Raw genomic sequence first — 18,434 nt, forward strand, 5'->3', positions numbered from 1 at the left:
CTTTGTACACTTTTGCATTGTCCTCAATGCTACACATCTCTGACAATACCTCTGCTGCATACGGTGGCCCCTACACGCCACGGAACTCTAAAATGTTTTACTCTTCCCAAAAATATGTTTACTCTTGCTAGAAAGAGTTTGCTATGCATTATAGGTAATTGCGCCCTCACATGAAATATTTCTCCTCTCAGAAATAAATTTCCCTCTGAAGAAAAGTAAGTTTGACTTTTTCATCCCTTTTTCGTTCTTTCTCAGTTCAGTTTTACCAAATTCTTAAACCACACTCATATGTAGAAAATATATCTTGAAGGAATTAGTTTTGTTGTCTTCAGAAAATAATTTCTCTCCATTGAGAAAAAAGTTTTATTCACTATATTTCAATTTGCTGCTCTGAGAAAATCTTTTTTCCATAAAGAAATTAATTTTACTCTTGAAAAATAAAACTTTTCTTTAAGAATTTAAGTTTTCTGCTGTAAAGACATAAGGTTATGTCATTAAGTAACTCAGTTCGCGCTCAGCAAAAATCTTAAACTCTTGCTGTGAACAATTTTTACTTCTTTTCGAAATAAAAAACGTTTTTGAGAAACAAATATTTTGTTCAAAGTTAAAGTTATTTTTTAAAAGTTAAAGTGTTTTTGTTAAAAGTTTTTAAAAACAGTTTACCCCAAAAATAAAGTTTCCCCGTTCAGAAATAAAAGTTTGCTGTGGAGAAATAAAATTTCTTACAAATATTAAATATATTGCCAAGAAATATGAGTTTATGTTCAAAAGTAATAAATTCCATGACGTGTAGGGGAGTCTGTTGTCTTGAAAAAATTTTACTTTTGTTTTAGAAAATAGAAAATACTTTTGAGAAACATATTTTCTTTATTGTTAAAACTAAAAATACTTCCGAGAAGTTAAAGTTAAGATAATGTTAAGATAATGTTGCCCGTACAAAATTAAAAGTTTGCGGTGGAGAAATAAAAGCTCTTACAAATATTAAAGATATTGTCAAGAAAAATTAGAATTTATATTCGAAAATAGTAGAGTTCCGTGGCGTGTAGGGGCCACCGTAGCTGCGTGTGTGCTCCTACACAAATCCTGGTATTTTGTGAATAACATTCATATGTACATATATGACATAAGGATTTATCTTTGTACAAACTTTGAAACACAGTTCCTGGCATGTCTTTGTCAAAACTTTACGCATGAAAAAACAAAATTGCCGCTTGGTTACTTTGGAACATGACACAAAACAATTTGACATGCATATGTCTGACGTGTGGTCATATTCCTGTAGCACTTCTGAAAGAAATAGGTCCAGGAATGTCTTAGTTAAAGGATAGATAGTTTCAGTGTGATCATGCCTCAACTGTTGATGGTTACAGCCTCGGATATGAACGAAATCAAAAAGAAATGGTCTCCTGGTAACCATATTGGATACAATCATGAGATATATCAATGTGAATATGAAAAAGATAGGGTTATGTCCTTGTGCCAGCTTTGAAACAAATCTGTTATGCTATATATAAGTTACAGCTCATACAACTGTGAAACAACTTCGCCATGGCATATCGAAGTTACAGCTTTTGGCATGAAAAAATGATAACAAAAGGTAAATTAAACTTAACAGAAGTAGATTGAAAAGCTACAGCATACAGACATTAAATGACAGTTTAAGTACAGAATTTGGCAATATTACTTTTACAAAATTGATACAAACAAACAAAGTATACAAGAGTTCCACATTGCTTTCAGTCACACTTGAATTACCTTAACCCTTTCACGAGAAGTTGGCTGCTGGTTCTATATGGATTTACATACCCTGAGGCTTGTATCTAAATTTCATCCCAAAGTATTGAATCAACTGAGAATTTCTGATAGCTGGCAATGTAACAACTTACAGATCAACTTTACTGATAAAAATGTTGAATACAAATTTATTTTGTTTCAAACTTATAACATTTTCTAATAATTTCTGACAAGAGTTTCAGCCTGACTATATATACAATCTAAGTAAAAGTCCAAGCATCCTAAAGTCATTTACATCCTAAAGTCATTTAAAATTCAAGCTTTTTAAACAATATTACAGAACTTTTTGAAGTCCTCAATACCATTTTCCAGGTATGATATTTAAGTAGTATCATTTTTAAAAATCATTTTGCAAATCAGTTTTACGAATTCATGAGCAATCATTTTGTAATTAACAAAAGCTGCGAGCCATTTTTCAACTTTCAAACACTCAACTTCATATTTAGGTGGCATTGCACTTGACCAAGTTTTTTCAAAGGAATATTTCAAATCAAAGAGGAAGAGGAAACCCCCTCATACCATACATTTTCATAAAGCAGAGAACATAAAGTTTAGTATGATAGTTTACTAGAAGGATGAAGGGGTTGTATATTTGGGGTAAAAAACCTCAACTTTGGTGGAAATGATAATTAATTTAAGTCAAAAACTTGATACCATCTTTTGAAATTTAATATTTCACTTGAAACGAGTATACATAGCAAAAAATAACTATTTTTATTTTGCATTATCCATCCTCATTCTAAAATAGCAATGGCTGACTGAAAAAAAAGGTGATTAAAATTAAGATAAGCAAAATTAAGATGCCTCCAGGAGAGTAGAATCCTGAATCTTGTTTCTTGACCTGTCAGCATGTACTGTTAATGGATAAAATACAGTATCTATGAAAAAAGCTATTGACAGGTATTTTTTAGTAAGTAGATATCTATTGATTTTATCAGTTTTATCAAACTAATATATATACATCCTGTCAAGAATACTTCCTGAAGAATCCAAAATTGACTTTGACTGTAATGATAACAAGCAACCTAGCGGCCGATATAGCTCCGCTGTTTTTATGTAGCGAATAACTATTTTTGATACATGTTGATGAAGAATGTGGAAATCTTTGATGGCTCAATGCAGTGGCCAGAAAAATGTGGCTAAAATAGCTGCAAAAATACACAATTGAGGATTTCTCCATACTTTGAATATATCACATCGGATCATCCCTAAGAACATGTCAACCAAAGCTATCTGATGAGTAGTTTTTTTGAGAAAAAACTTTTCTTACCAAAAATGGCAATAGTTGCCCAAAAAATAAAAATTGCAGATTTCATCATAATTTCAAAAGATCAAATTTGGTTCATCTATAGAAATCTGTATACCAAATTTCAAAGCTGTTAGACCAGTACTTTTTGAGAAACACATTTTTTGACCAAAATGGGAAAATTGCCCCCAAAATTCAAAATTGCAGATTTCATCATTATTTCATTAAATATCCTTTAGTTCATCTATAGAAACCTGTATACCAAATTTCAAAGCTATCAGATGAGTAGTTTTTGAAATACACATGTTTTGACCAAAAATGGCAAAAATTGCTGCAAAAATACAAAATTAACTGCCCCAAAAATACAAAATTGCAGATTTCATCATAATTTCAATAAATATCATGTAGTTCATCTGTAGGAACCTGTATACCAAATTTTAAAGCTATCAAACGAGTAGTTTTTGGAAATACACATTTTTTGACCAAAAATGGCAAAAATTGCCCCAAAAATACAAAATTACAGATTTCATCAAAAATTCAATATATATTACTTAGTTTATCTATAGAAACCTGTATACCAAATTTCAAAACTATCAGACCAGTACTTTTTGAGAAATACATTTTTTGACCAAAAATGGCAAAAATTGCCTTAAAAATGCAAATTTGCATATTTCTGCACAATTTGAACAGGGACATATGTACCAAATCAAAGCTATCTGACTGGTAGTTCGAAGAAGAAGATTTTTAAAGATTTTTTTTAAAAAAATGACAAAAATTGCCTTAAAAATACAAATATGCAAATTTCACCACAATTTGAACAAATCTGACTGAAGTCACCCGAAGTAAACTGCATATCAAATTTCAAAGCAATCGGACAAGCAATTTCAGAGAAGTAGATTGTTTTACCCAAAACACCAAAAATTGCCCCAAAAATACAAATATGCAAATTTCACCACGATTTGAACAAACTTAAGTGAGGTCACCCCAAGTGAACTGCATATAAAATTTCAAAGCAATTGGACTTGTGGTTTCAGAGGAGAAGGCAATTGTTGATGGACGACGACGACGATGAACGAGGGAAAATCAACCTATTTGATAAGCTCCGCGTCGCTGACAGCGGAGCTAACAAGCTATAATATAAATTTTCAGTTTTGTCCTTTGCGGCTGTGTAAAATACTGGTAAGTTGGAAGGTATGTGGTATTGAATGTCAAGTACATAAATGCACATGTAGAAAATATTTAGGAAAACTTGGTTTTGGAACAAAACACGTAAAAATCAAAATATTCATATTGGTATGATGATGTTCAAATTCTCAGAATGGACAGGTTACATACTATCAGTCCCAGTCCAATAATAGCCTTTTTATCACCATGGTTTGGCCCAATGGACAGGTTACAAACTATCAGTCCCGGTCCAATAATAGCATTTAATCACCATGGTTTGGACCAATCAAATATTCATTGTGGACCTGTTCTTAAAGAATTTGGAATGAACAGACGCTGCTTACTTTAAAAACTATCGAGGATAAAAGTTGCCCTTGTTTTAAAATAAAGTGCATTGGTAAAAAATTGATAACTATTTCATCTCAATTCATAGTACAGTGTGTGGCCATATTGTCTTTAATTATTTATGATTTTGTCAATAGGCATGACAAAGGGTGGTGCTGGTAGGTTGTTTTCAACACTGTAGACGGAACAGTTCTTGAAAGTGCACGGACTTTCTCTCCATTCATACCGTAGTGCCTGCAGTTGTTGACCAGCACATTGCTTGGTTGAAATTTCAATGCCAGTTGTACTCAAAGCTTTGGTGACTGGAGCTACATGCCAGTCTAATGATTGAGATGTACAGTTGTCATCCTTGGAACAACAAACCTAAATAAAACAACAAATTATATTCAATATAACATTTTCTACATACAGCATGACTGGTGTTTTAATGATATGACCATTTTGAAAGACCCAAGAATGATAAACAAGCTGTCCTTTTTGGAGGGCATTTTTGCAATGTCAGTATTAGAAGAACATGCTTTTGTAACAGGCATATATTTCACAGTAACTGTTTTTCTCACTGACACATCCTATCAACATTTAATTCATTTTTGTACTTCCAAGGTAGACTTCAGTTCTTTACTTGAACAATAGTCATCTTATTCAACACACACACACACACGGATGCACATATCATTCCAAATAAATGGGAACTCAACTTTTGCACTTTCTGTTGACTTCGTAATACTGACAGTGTTTATCATGACTAAGAACACCTGCAACTTTGAAACTATGAGCTATCACATAACAATTTACATGTCAATGTTTTTGTAGCCAATGGAACAAATTTACATATTTTTAAAGTTTTTGTAGCCAATGTGACAAATTAACGTGTAAATGTTAATTGCAGCCAACGGGACAAATTTACATGTAAATATTTTGTAGCCAACGGACAAATTTACATATTTAATGTTTTTGTAGCCAATAGGACATACAGTATATATGATACATAACAACAGATATTTACCGTGACGTATACTGACCTCAAAGCCTTGATCATTTTGGATTCTGATTTGTGTTTTCTTGTTATCAAATATGATTGATATGGTGTTGTCCTTTTCCTGTACGGTAACATTGGTTGGGAATGGGCCAGCATATTTCACATATTCTTCATTGTAAGCTATAGCTCTTCCAGCTAGAGCCAAACGATATCCCACATCTTGTTTGAATCTTGGATGTATTCTGCAAGATCATAAACATCAGAATTATTGCGCAGCAAAAGAATTTCCCACACAAACAAGAATGAACCTCCTCAAACAGCTCCTAAAAGGTAGGCAGAGAGAGCAGCAAACCCACTATTAAAGTACAACTATATGAACACTAAGAAGTGGCAAAAGGAATGCATTAGAAACATGGTGTGACAGCAAAAATAACAACAAACAACCCAACAGCTGATACAACTCCACTGTGTTATGTAGATAATAACTATTAGTGACACGTGTCAGGAAGGTGGAAATCTTTGATCGCTGATTTCAGGATGGCACTATCAAACATGGCAAAATTACCAATAGCTGCAAAAACACACAATGTCACATTAGGGTCATCCCTAAGAACATGTCTACCAAATACCAAAGCTATCATATGAGCAGTTTTTGAGAAACAAACTTTTTGACCAAAAATGGCAAAAATTGCTTTAAAAAAAGCAAAATTGCAGATTTCATCACAATTTCAATGTTTAACACTAAGATAATCCCTAGGAACCTAGATTATAGCATAGACCCTCAAGGGTCTATGATTATAGATATAAAATATCAAAGCTCTCAGATGAGTAATTTTGAGAAACAGATTTTGATCAAAAATGGTAAAAATTGGCAAAAAAATGCAAATTTGCAGATTTCATCATAATTTCAATACATCATATTTAGTTAATCTATAGGAATCCGTAAATCAAATATAAAAGCTGTCAGATTATTTTAATCGTTTTTGAAAAAACAAATTTTTTGACAAAAATGGTTAAAAATTGCCCCAAAAATACAAAATTGTGGATTCATCATAATTTGAAGAGATCAGATTATTTTGATCATCACTATGAACCTGTATATCAAATATCAAAGCTATCAGACAGAAGGTTTTTGAAAAACAACTTTTGACTAAAAATTAAATTGCCTTTAAAATTCAAATTTATCAATTTTTACATAATTTGAACAAATTTAAAATAGATCATCCCTAGGGACCTATATCACAATATCAAAGCTCTCGGACAAACACTTTTGATGAAGATATTTAAAGATGTTTTGACCAAAAATGACAAAATTTGCCTTAAAAATACAAATTTGTATATTTCCCAATAATTTGAACAAATTTAAGTAAGTTTACCCCTAGGGACCTGTGTACCAAATATTCAAGCTATCTGCCAAGCTATTTGCTATTAGTGCAAGATGCGAGGTATAATGATATTCAAATATGCAGATTACACTAATGAGCATTGTTTCGGTATTAAAATTCTATGCTAATGACCCTTAATCAATGTGGAATATTCATGTACCTCGGATCTTGCATTGTATCTGCAAAGCTATTTGCTATCTGCTCAGCTATTTGCCAAAAAATAGCAAAATTAGCCTCAAAAATGCACATTTGCATATTTCATCACAATTTGAATAAATCTGATTTAAGGTCTTCCCTGGGGACCTGTACTCAAAATATTCAAGGAATCTGACTGGCTTTTTGAAGAAGAAGCTTGGAAGGTAAAATGTTGATGGATGCCAGACGACAGACGCCACCACACATCCACTTATCATATAAGCTCTGCGTCGTTGTCAGCAGAGCTAAAAATGGTGTTTATCCATACTTCTGTCAGCTATACACACACTTGATGCTTCTTATCATACCTACGATATTTGAGGTAAACTCGTGTCATTCATTGTTCTTGTTCAAGTTCAGAGTATTCAGCTTTGATATTTAGCGTACGTACAGTGAGTCATATATAGATATGCAAATGAACTAATGATGAAATCTCACACTCTTCAAACTTCTAGCATTGTGGGGTATAAGTATGGTATAAGCATGTCATGCTCTTTTAACTTTCAATACAAGCAATAGTTAAAGCTCCAAAAGCTGTATCTTTTGGCTATTTTTTCAGACCCTTGTTTTGTGGCTTCCCTACACTTTCTGTATTGAATCCCTAAACTGTAAATTAATGCTAAGTATTTAGCATATCAACACAACCTATATGAGTATAATCTCCACTGTTATTGTTGAAAATTGTATTCAAGTCCAGACTAGAATTCATTTGTAAACAATAAACAATGATCACTACACACATACAAGCTGTGTTGACAAAAAGAATACTCGAAATTTCAGCATGACAAACGGATTAGGGTCAGACACTGTAGTTGATATACACAAGCAGAATACAAAAAAACTTGCCACAAGTTACAGCTTATGTCCCTTTAATACACCGTGGAAGTCTGATCCATGCAGTTTTGTTTATAGCCTAATTACAGAAATATGATGAATATGTAAATAAGCTCATTATGATATGTCACACCCATCAATTTTCAGCATGACTTAAAAGTAATTACCGTATTCCTACGATTCTAAGACCCGTGGTCAGCAACATAAAATGGTTGTAATTATCAGGGGGGTCTTATAATCGAGTCATTCCCACTTTTTGAACTTAGCTTAGGCTAAAGACGTTAAAATGACCATAATTATTATTGCTAGTCTCTGTAAATTTTGCCGACTATTCGTTAGTAGTTGTCGAATTTCTTGAGTTTGTCCGAAAACTATTTCAGTGAATGACGTAAGGTTCAAGACATGTGAGTGCGAACGCAATATCGATATCGGGAAAGCAAAATCTAGACAATCGAGGAAGAATATAACAGTCTATTACATGTAATCTGCGAATTAAATGAATCCTAGGTTACTATGAAAGTAAAAAAGGTAATGTTGTGCCCTGGTTGGGAAAGAAAAATTGATCAAAAAAACGTCAGATAATATTAGAGCAATTTAGTAAAAAACAAGCTCAGAAAAACGTGTAGAGAAGAATGACATCACGGCGATCTTCAGACCTTTCATCATGTTTCAGTCTGCATGTCAACATTTGATGCTATAATCTATTTCCAGTGTCTCTTTTTGGTCAAATCCGACAGAGATGTGTCATTCGCGATTTAGTTTCATCGCCCCGACCCGACAGGAAATAATGCAGCTCATGGGCACCTGCATAATCGTGGCATGAACGTATCCAATGGGCGTCCACTGCCTCGGCCATTGACCATGCATCGCCAGCAAACAACGGTTTTAGACGTCACGAGAGCATTCTTTTCGCACTCTGTGAGCGGTTGAGTGATTTGGGTAGGCAATTGGATTTGGATCGGACTCGAGTTTATTTCGGCCGAAAACAGTCAGAAAAGTAGTTTTTCGTGCTCCGTCCAAATTGGATCCGCATGTTGCCGGTTTTGTCCATGACAATCAGCAGAGCCGTGGTGGGAGGCCGTATAACGCCGGGAACACACGGCATCGTACGCAGGGCAAGGCCACTATATACTTCCAAAAGAGATCTATCATAAAATATCGTACTGCAGGTCAACATACACATCACCCATTCATAGGCCTACAGGTACACAGATCAACAAACAAACAGGGAGAGGCAATCTGCTTGAAACCATGAAGCAGTCCGTTTGTGTCTGAACTCATCTGAGACTCGTGTTCAGTAACCGTTGGTCAAGTATTTTGCTCAGTGGTAAGAATCGTTTATTCATTGTTGACATCGTAATCGATCCGATGTACACATCAAATGTTTGATCGTTTGCACCTTTTCGCGTCCCCTCGAGATTGGCAGCTGTTTGAATGCTTTCATCTATTGTTCTGTGGACGCTTTGAACACAACATCGAAGCAGTTTTGGCATCAAAAATCAACTTAAAATGGAAAAAAATGAGAGTATTTCACCAATAAGGTGATGCAACAAGTATTCACAAAACGTAATATGTTGGAACAGTGCTTTAATTTACACCATGGTTGTTGAAAGCTCCAGATTTTCGGGAGCATTCGTTGACGCTGTTACCATACGCCACTCATATTGGATTATGAATGCCCAGGGAGATAGGGGGTATTTATAGGCTCCCCCTGCCTTTAACTCAGTGGCATATACAATACATGCATTTGCTGCACGTAAAAATAACCAACTTTCTTTCAATCTAAGGTCTGTGCCAAGCAATGATATGGCACTGAAATTCATGGTTGTCAACGGTATGAAGTCATGATCCAAGGTGAAAAACTGTTAGCTACAAACAGTAAACCCGTGTATGAAATGGTAACACATACATCGTGGATCAGCTTGCAGTATGCAGCAAAAGAATATGTCACTGTGGAATATTCTACTATATTGAGCAGGGGCTGCAGAAGGTTAATAATGGAATGATACAGAAAGAAAAGTACAAGGACAAAATTTAGTTTTGCCTGCCGTTCCAGTAAACAAATTTCAATGTTACATCATTTTAGCATCTTTAATGATTTTTCTAGGTCTTAAAGGAAATTTTAACCACTAAGTAATCTACAACACTATGCTTATGCGTACACACCCTGCCTAACAAATAGTATCTCCATTACAGCTCTTCAATAGGCTCAAACAAAGGCCAAACGACCTTGAAAGTGTCAATGGGCAATCAGCAACATTGCATGTTAAGGCTCTTCTAAATCATTAGATGGCCAGTCAGCAACAACTTCGTATTAGTGATCGTTGAAGTCATAGTATCATCAATTTTTGAGTTGTGATTTGTTGGCTTTTTGAACTAAAGTAGGGAGGGGTCTTATACATGGATGTATAGCATTTTTGAAAATCTTCTAAAAGTGGGGGAGGGTCTTATACTCAAGCGGGGTCTTATAATCGGAGGAATATGGTATAGCTGTAGAAGTCTGATCAAATTCAGTAGATTCCCTGTTGACATACGCAAACAAGCTATTATGGTCACAGAACATGCCTCGGGAACAGATAGTCAGACTCCAAATTTCCAAAATTCTTTTCTGATCTACAACTTGTAAGGTCTCATTTTAAAGCTGTTGGGGATAGAAAACTCACTGGCTTAGTTGTTCGAAAATCCAAAATTTAATTTTTCCTCATAGAGTTAATACAGAAATGGCAGCCATTTTGAATTCCACATATCGCAAAATGTTGGGTAATTTGTTTCACTAGTTCCAAACTTTGCACGGTGACCCTGATTTTTATGATTTGGTAAGAGAATGGTTGGAAGTTTCATTGAGGAAAGTTTGAGCAAAAGTTTAAGCCTTTCACTTTCGAGTCGCATATTACCTATATCAGTGCTTCATGGCCATCAAAACATAAAAGCATAAATAAATCTAAATATCACCAATGTACCCCAGAAGTACAATCAAATGCAGTAATTCAGTTTCGATAACGTAATTTTTGATCACAGAATTTCATTCAATGAGCAAATTAGTGATTCATTAGAATGTTATGCTCATCAAACTTTCACTACAACTAACACTAGGTATGTTAGTTGACCTAGTATGAGCTAGTAAGACCTAGGTATGGTCAATTAATAGCAGAGGTTCAGTGCAACTTGGTGTACTGAATATTTAAAAGCTAACAGACGAGTTACCTATCTGATAAACTCCATGTACCGATATAGTTGTTAGAGGAGCTGAAAAAATCACTAATAATTAATATTTTGCAAGTTGTTCAAATCATAACACTTTCTATCATTCATCATTTGTGGCTAATGCTTGAACTAGAAACTTATCGACTTACGGTCCCCAAGGTGACAAGGGATCTCCTAGATCCACAGCGACAGCCATGAAGACATTGGGTAATTTTTCATTGGGTACATATCCATAGTCTGCTGTCTGATGCCATCGTACGACAGGAAAACCACCTACAACTGTTGGGTCTGGTGTATTGCTTGATAACTGACAAAGAAAAGTAAAAACGTGTGGTTTTCTTAAATGTGCTTGATTGTTACAAACTTCAACATTAAAGGCCAGGGACTTGATCCTCGGATCAAGTTTGTTCTAGTTTGTAAGAGGATTATGGAGTGTGATGGCCTTTTGTTTTCCATTGAAATTGTCAACTATAAGTAGATTTCCCTGTGAGATAATCTGACGCCAACACAGGCCTTTAAGGGCAAAGAAAAAAAGGAACAACCGACATGAATTTGAACTGCCTCCTGCTGTTACTCTGAATCCCAGCTGAACATTATAGTTTCATCAATTTTTTTAATTTTTTAGCTCCGCTGTCAGCAATGCGGAGCTTACCAAATAGGTTGATATCCGTCGTCGTCGTCCATCGTTGTTGTCAGTCAACAATTGCCTTCTCCTTTAAAACCGCAAGTCCAATTGCTTTGAAATTTTATATGCAGTTCACTTATGGTGACCTCACCATAGTTTGTACAAATCATGGTGAAATTTGCATATTTGTATTTTTGGGGCATTTGGTGCTGTTTTTGGTAAAAAAGTCTTCTTTTCTGAAATCGTTTGTCTGATTGCTTTGAAATTTAATGTGCAGTTTACTTAGGGTGACTATAGTCAGATTTGTTCAAATCGTGGTAAAATTTGCATAAATGTATTTTTAAGGCAATTTTTGTCGTTTTTGGTAAAAAAATCTGTAAATATCTTCTTCTTCAAAACTATCAGTCAGATAGCTTTGACATTTGGTTCATAGGTCCCTAGGGATGATCTATTTCAGATTTGCTCAACTTGTGCAGAAATATGCAAATTTGCATTTCTAAGGCAATTTTTGCCATTTTTGGTCAAAAAATGTGTTTCTCAAAAAGTACTGGTCTGATAGCTTTGAAATTTGGTATACAGGTTTCTATACATGAACTAAGTAATATATTGAATTTCTGATGAAATCTGTAATTTTGTATTTTTGGGGCAATTGTTGCCATTTTTGGTCAAAAAATGTGTATTTCCAAAACTACTCATCTGATAACTTTGAAATTTGGTATACAGGTTCGTACTGATAAACTTAATGACATTTTTGAAAATATGATGAAATCTGCAATTTCTTATTTTTGGGTAATGTTTGCCATTTTAATAATAAGTAATAAGTATGATTTGTATAGCGCCTGGTATCCACTATAATAAAGTGCTCACTGGCGCTGAACAATGAGTGGAAATCACATATAAGCTTTCTGGAAAAATAGTGTTTTGAGTCTGGATTTGAAAATGGTGATACTGGGAGCAGTACGGATAGTGATTGGTAGCTGGTTCCATAGGATTGCAGCGGCATAACTGAAGGAGCGATCTCCATAGGACTTGAGTCTGGTTCTTGGTACTTTAAGTGTGAGGCCGTGACTTGAGCGCAGTGATCTGGGAGGACAGTTAATATTGACGAGTTCAGCAAGATATTGGGGGGCAAGTCCATGGAGCGATTTGTATACGAGAAGTAATATTTTGTACTGTATTCTGTATTTTACTGGAAGCCAATGGAGGTGCATCAGGATAGGGGTGATGTGATTTCGTTTCCTTGTCTGTGTGATGAGTCTAGCAGCTGAGTTCTGTGCTCTTTGCAGATGACAAATGTACGCTTGTGGCAGACCAAACAGGAGTGCGTTGGAATAGTCAAGTTGTGAGGAGATGGTGGAGTGGACAAGTTGGTCAAAAAATGTGTTTCTCAAAAAGTACTGGTCTGATAGCTTTGAAATTTGGTATACAGGTTCCTACAGATGAACTTAATGATATTTATTGAAATTATGATGAAATCTGCAATTTTGTAATTTTTGGGCAATTTTTGCCATTTTTGGTAAAAAAATGTGTTTCTCGAAAAGTACTGGTCTGATAGCTTTGAAATTTGGTATACAGGTTTCTACAGATGAACTAAGTATTATATATTGAATTTCTGATGAAATCTGTAATTTTGAATTTTTGGGCAATTTTTGCCATTTTTGGTCAAAAAATGTGTATTTCAAAAACTACTCATCTGATAGCTTTGAAATTTGGTATACAGATTTTTCTATAGATGAACTAAATGATATTTATTGAAATAATGACAAAATCTGCAATTTTGTATTTTTTGGGCAATTTTTCCATTTTTGGTCAAAAAATGTGTTTCTCAAAAAGTACTGGTTTGATAGCTTTGAAATTCGATATGCAGGTTCCTAAAGATTAACTAAATTTTTCTATAGATGAACTTACGATATTTATTGAAATAATGACAAAATCTGCAATTTTGTATTTTGGGGCAATTTTTCCATTTTTGGTCAAAATATGTGTTTCTCAAAAAGTACTGGTCTGATAGCTTTGAAATTCGATATGCAGGTTCCTACAGATTAACTAAATTTGATATTTTGAAATTATGATGAAATCTGCAATTTTGTATTTTTGGGGCAATTTTTGCCATTTTGTTCAAAAAGTCGATAGCTTTGATATTTGGTATATAGTTTCCAAGGGATTATTGTAATATATGATATATTGAAATTATGGTGAAATCTGTAATTTTTGGTTCTAAGGCAATTTTTGCCATTTTTGGTCAAAAATTTCATTCTCAAAAAACTACTTGTCAGATAGCTTTGGTGGACGTGTTCTTAGGAATGATCTGATGTGATATATTCAAATTATGATGAAATCTTCAATTGTATATTTTTGCAGCTATTTTAGCCACTTTTTCTGGCCACTGAAATGAGCTGTCAAAGACTTCACCTTCTTCATCAACATGTGTCAAAAATAGTTATTCTCTCCGCTAGTCTACATTAACATAAACACAGCGGAGCTATATCGGCCGCTAGGTCGCTAGTCTACAATTTCAGAGACTACTAAGAATGTATTTTCACTTTCTGGTGATGGCAATGTGTAAAACTCTGTTGAAATCACAGTGGTGTCTCACAACGGAGTCTTTGAAGTTGAAACATCTGGACAAGTCTTGAAAGGTCAGCATCAAAGAGAATGGAAATTCACACATGATACACTGGTAACAATCACACCATAAATGAAAACGTTTAATTGTTGCATTATATGTGAGTACAAGTGTCTCAAACAGAAAACAGTAAGTGAAGCCACACTTTGTCAAAATTACATTGTTCCTCCATGTTCCTCTAGCCATTTAATTGATCAAAATGTTTCTTCTGTATTTTGAACATAACAAGTGTCAAAGTGCATGTTGCTGCACTTTGATAGTGTTATCTGTAATTCCAGGTACAGCAAGCACATGCTACATGCTACAACATTGGAGTGAAAGAACTTGTCGATGGCTGGCTAAGGTGAGGACTGTCCATTCTAGATCATCAGGAAGACCTGACACACCTGGATTGCGAGTGGAATGGTGGCTTGTCCATGAGGTGGCTGTGGTAGTCACATAACATAAAACACACAGCTTGGAAAAAGAAGTACACTGTTTGCTGGCAACAAGTGAAAATGCAGAATGTGCCTTCCATATGGAATTTTCAGAGACTAGGATATAAATGGAAGGGGCAAAAGTACAGGAGCAATGACATGTCTTATTCATGTGTTAACCACAATAGCACGATTTTGTCCTCTAATCAATACAGTAAACTTCCTCAGAAAGTACAAAATCTTGTTTGTTTATTGGACTACTAGTACCATGTCCATTCTGACAACTATACTATGTCTGTATACTTGATAAGCCCCTTAAATTTTCAAGTATGGTGATCAAATTCACACTGAAACATTTACAAATGGGAGTTTTCTGTTTTAATCTTTATGTACTTTTATTGCAGTGTCATCCTCACTTACTTTGGTAAACACACTGCAAGGCTGCATTCACAAAATACAGTTAGGGGGCTAGAGGAATTCAGGGCAAGATTCGAAAATTTTGGGGGTAGTAGAGGGGGGACTTGAAACTTTTACTCTGCCTGAAAATGTTTTGGTTCCCTTTTTTATGATTCCAAGGTTTGGTGGGAAATTCAGTGAAAATTTAATAACATTTTAGTGTCATCAAATTGTTCTAATGTTAGTAATAATTAAAAAAGGTCTAGAAGTAAGCATTTTGTTGCACTTCATTATTTTTGTCAATAAAAAAATTTAAAAATGTATGAATTTTCGTAAAACATGAATGAGTAGTTCTAGTATCGGGGCAGAAGATGCAACTGTCCATAATTTTACAATATTTCTATGCAATATATCAAATACTTGTAGTTTCTTGCTGTCTCCCTACAGCATGCTGAAACACGCAATATTCATCAATTTGTCGACAAAAGCCTGCATATATGAATATTGGATGATAATTGAACAAGAGTCCAGACTGAAAGTCATTTGTCAATGATACAAATGTGGGGTACTTATTGTAAGGCTTTGCAAGCTGAATACTGGACAGTTCAACACGCTGTACGAAGTAGAACAAGAATGCAGTTGTAAAAACTGAACAAAATTGTTGTCAAAATTATCGATGTTACTGTAATACAACTACTGTCTTGCTGCTGCCTACAGGCAGCAACACTGTCATGGCACATCAGCAGCCACAGTGTGGAGGGACTGTGGACAGAGATAGCTCTGACTATGAAGTAGCTGAGGAAGAGTTTGGGTCAAATGACGCTCATGCTAGTGAAACACACTTGTACACAAGATCAGGCAAGAGAGAAACACATGGAAAACCAGGAGACTTGAAAGTTATCAGGGATTTATGAATTCTGGCACATGAAAATAATCAAATATTAAAGAAAAAAGATGAATGTTACCAAGCTTGAGTTTCTCAATTTTCACATCCTCATTGTAAAATAACACAAAACTTAAACTTTGTACAGTAAAGACATTAGTTTATATGAAAACATGTGTGACTAAATGGAATTATTTTACCAAATTTAACATTATTACGCAAAACATTTCACTTTTCAGAGATTAAAACGTTTATTTGATGGAATATTTTAACCTTCCAGTATTGTCAATTTTGTAAAACTTATAAGTAACATCTACTGTAGCCAAAATTCACAATATGCGTACTCTCTCACGATCGTCATTTTGTGTGTTCTTCAGCTGGTACATGTACCACTGTTCTAGCCAGAGGTGGATTAACTCAAGTCAGCTTTGACTGATAAATCAAAAAAGTCCACTAATGTGTTTAAAAATGAATTAATTTAAGAATTTGCCTTAGGAATATGGCTCTACAAACTGCTAATAACAGGTAATGTTGAACATCTGTGAGCTGAACTGCCCAATACATGTTTATTTTTTCTTTGCGCGCATCCCTAATAAATATGCAGCTATTTGATAATAGGGGGGGACTTGAAAATTTTTGAGGGGGGGCGACTTGATTCCTTCAGCCCCCTTCCTAACTGTTATTGTGAACGCAGCCTTACATGAAAAGATACGATGCTGTCCTGAGTTTGCGCCTACTCTGTACAGCATGTAGATACATTTATGGAGGGACAATGATTCAAAGCAGGAATAAAAAACATAATGTTGTGTGTGGTAGATACAGAATGTTGACTGTTTGATACACTATGAATTGAATACATAATATTGGATGTTGTATGTATGGTGAATACATAATGTTCAATAGATCTACATGTATGTATGGTGAATATATAATGTTGAATAGACTCTTTGTATGGTAAATACATAATGTTGAATAGACATACATTTTATAAAGTGATAAACAATAATTGTTTCACAAAGCTTTAACAAAAGCAATATAAATGATCATACCTGCACAAATCCAAATGGAAAGAGTTTTTGTGTAAGTCCACCAGATGCATCATGGAACTTTTTTCTCCAGTCATCAATCATCGCTGGAAAGGAGCAGTTGTATGTGTTTCTTCTGCTTTCTTTGGTGTTTGCTTCACCTTGAAAAGTCAATGAAATATCATACTACCGTTCATTGGATATTTATTATTTGTGATTCAACTTGTAATGAATTCAGTTTTTGACTCACAGAGATGGTATTGCTATACTTCAATTTTTTGGTTGCATTGAAATTTATCTCTGATAACTCCATACTTTTGGAACACAACCTTCTGAAAGGATCTGCCATTCTATCATAAGATGAAAACAAGTGAGCAGTAGCCATGTTTGTGTTATTTACTTGGTAACTGTTGCTTATTAGGTTTGTGTGGTGGAATGACCTAATGTCATCCTCAATTTATCACCTTACCTGAATCTCAAGTATGAAGTGCACTTGGCTGGCCCAATGTTGTGAGTACAATGTATTATTATACATCTACCATCGAGAACAATAGAATTTAGCGTGCGCTAAAAAAGCCGTACGGAACTCGCGCCCGTTCCGTACAGCACGGTTTCAAGGCGCCCCATTCCCTGCTGCTGTATCTGCGCGTTCACTGTAGAACGGTTTCAAGGGACCCCTTGGACGAGTGCCAGAACAAGTCTCGCGCGCGCTCTGTACGTACGTATGTGTGTAGTGCACACACTCCAAAACTTGCAGAAGCGCGTCCGAGGTAGCGTTCCACACTGGCGCGATAAAATCGGAAGAAAAATTGTTGACATTGCACGAAAACGGTCACTACTCCGACATTTTGATGCCCCGATCAGGAATGTAAGATGTATAATAATAAGGTTATTACGAAAATACCGCAAAGGATGCACGAGGACATTGGCGCCTCGCATCGCCCTCCGCTTCGCGTCGGGCGATACGCAGCGCCAATGTCCTTGTGCATCCTTTGCGGTATTTTCTAATAACCTCATATTATCAATAAGTGACTGACACTGAGATGCCGTTCATACACAGGCCATTAAAACGCCTCTGAAACGGTTCTGGGTCAATACTGGCATAAAAAGTTGTGTGGACGCTCCGAAGTGGTTCTGAAGCGTTTCAGATTTAAGACGGTTTAGTTGGCCTGACCTGAGCCGTTGTAGGGATTAACTCTATCCGCAAATTGCCGTGGACGGACTGAGCTGCTTCAGAGGCGTTTTAAACGCCTTCACGCGACAGGTATTTGTAACATAAAACAAACAACAACCAACATACAATATTCACTTTCTTCA

At 35.2% G+C, this 18,434-nt stretch overlaps 1 protein-coding gene across 1 annotated transcript in view; it reads right to left on the reverse strand.

Moving 5' to 3' along the window:
* Window positions 1–853: 853 nt before the first annotated feature.
* The window catches only part of LOC139117943 (sialate O-acetylesterase-like), a 74,976-nt gene continuing 57,395 nt past the window's right edge, over window positions 854–18,434 (reverse strand). Inside the window, exons 7-10 of the mRNA XM_070681185.1 lie at window positions 17,142–17,278; window positions 11,296–11,453; window positions 5,572–5,770; window positions 854–4,912 (exon numbers count right to left, since the gene is read on the reverse strand). Of these exons, the coding sequence (XP_070537286.1) occupies window positions 4,661–4,912; window positions 5,572–5,770; window positions 11,296–11,453; window positions 17,142–17,278 (746 nt within the window). The 3' untranslated portion in view covers window positions 854–4,660. The remainder of the gene's footprint in view (window positions 4,913–5,571; window positions 5,771–11,295; window positions 11,454–17,141; window positions 17,279–18,434) is intronic.

The sequence above is a fragment of the Ptychodera flava genome, chromosome 18 (assembly GCF_041260155.1).
Source record: "Ptychodera flava strain L36383 chromosome 18, AS_Pfla_20210202, whole genome shotgun sequence".
NCBI classification, from domain to species: Eukaryota; Metazoa; Hemichordata; class Enteropneusta; family Ptychoderidae; genus Ptychodera; species Ptychodera flava.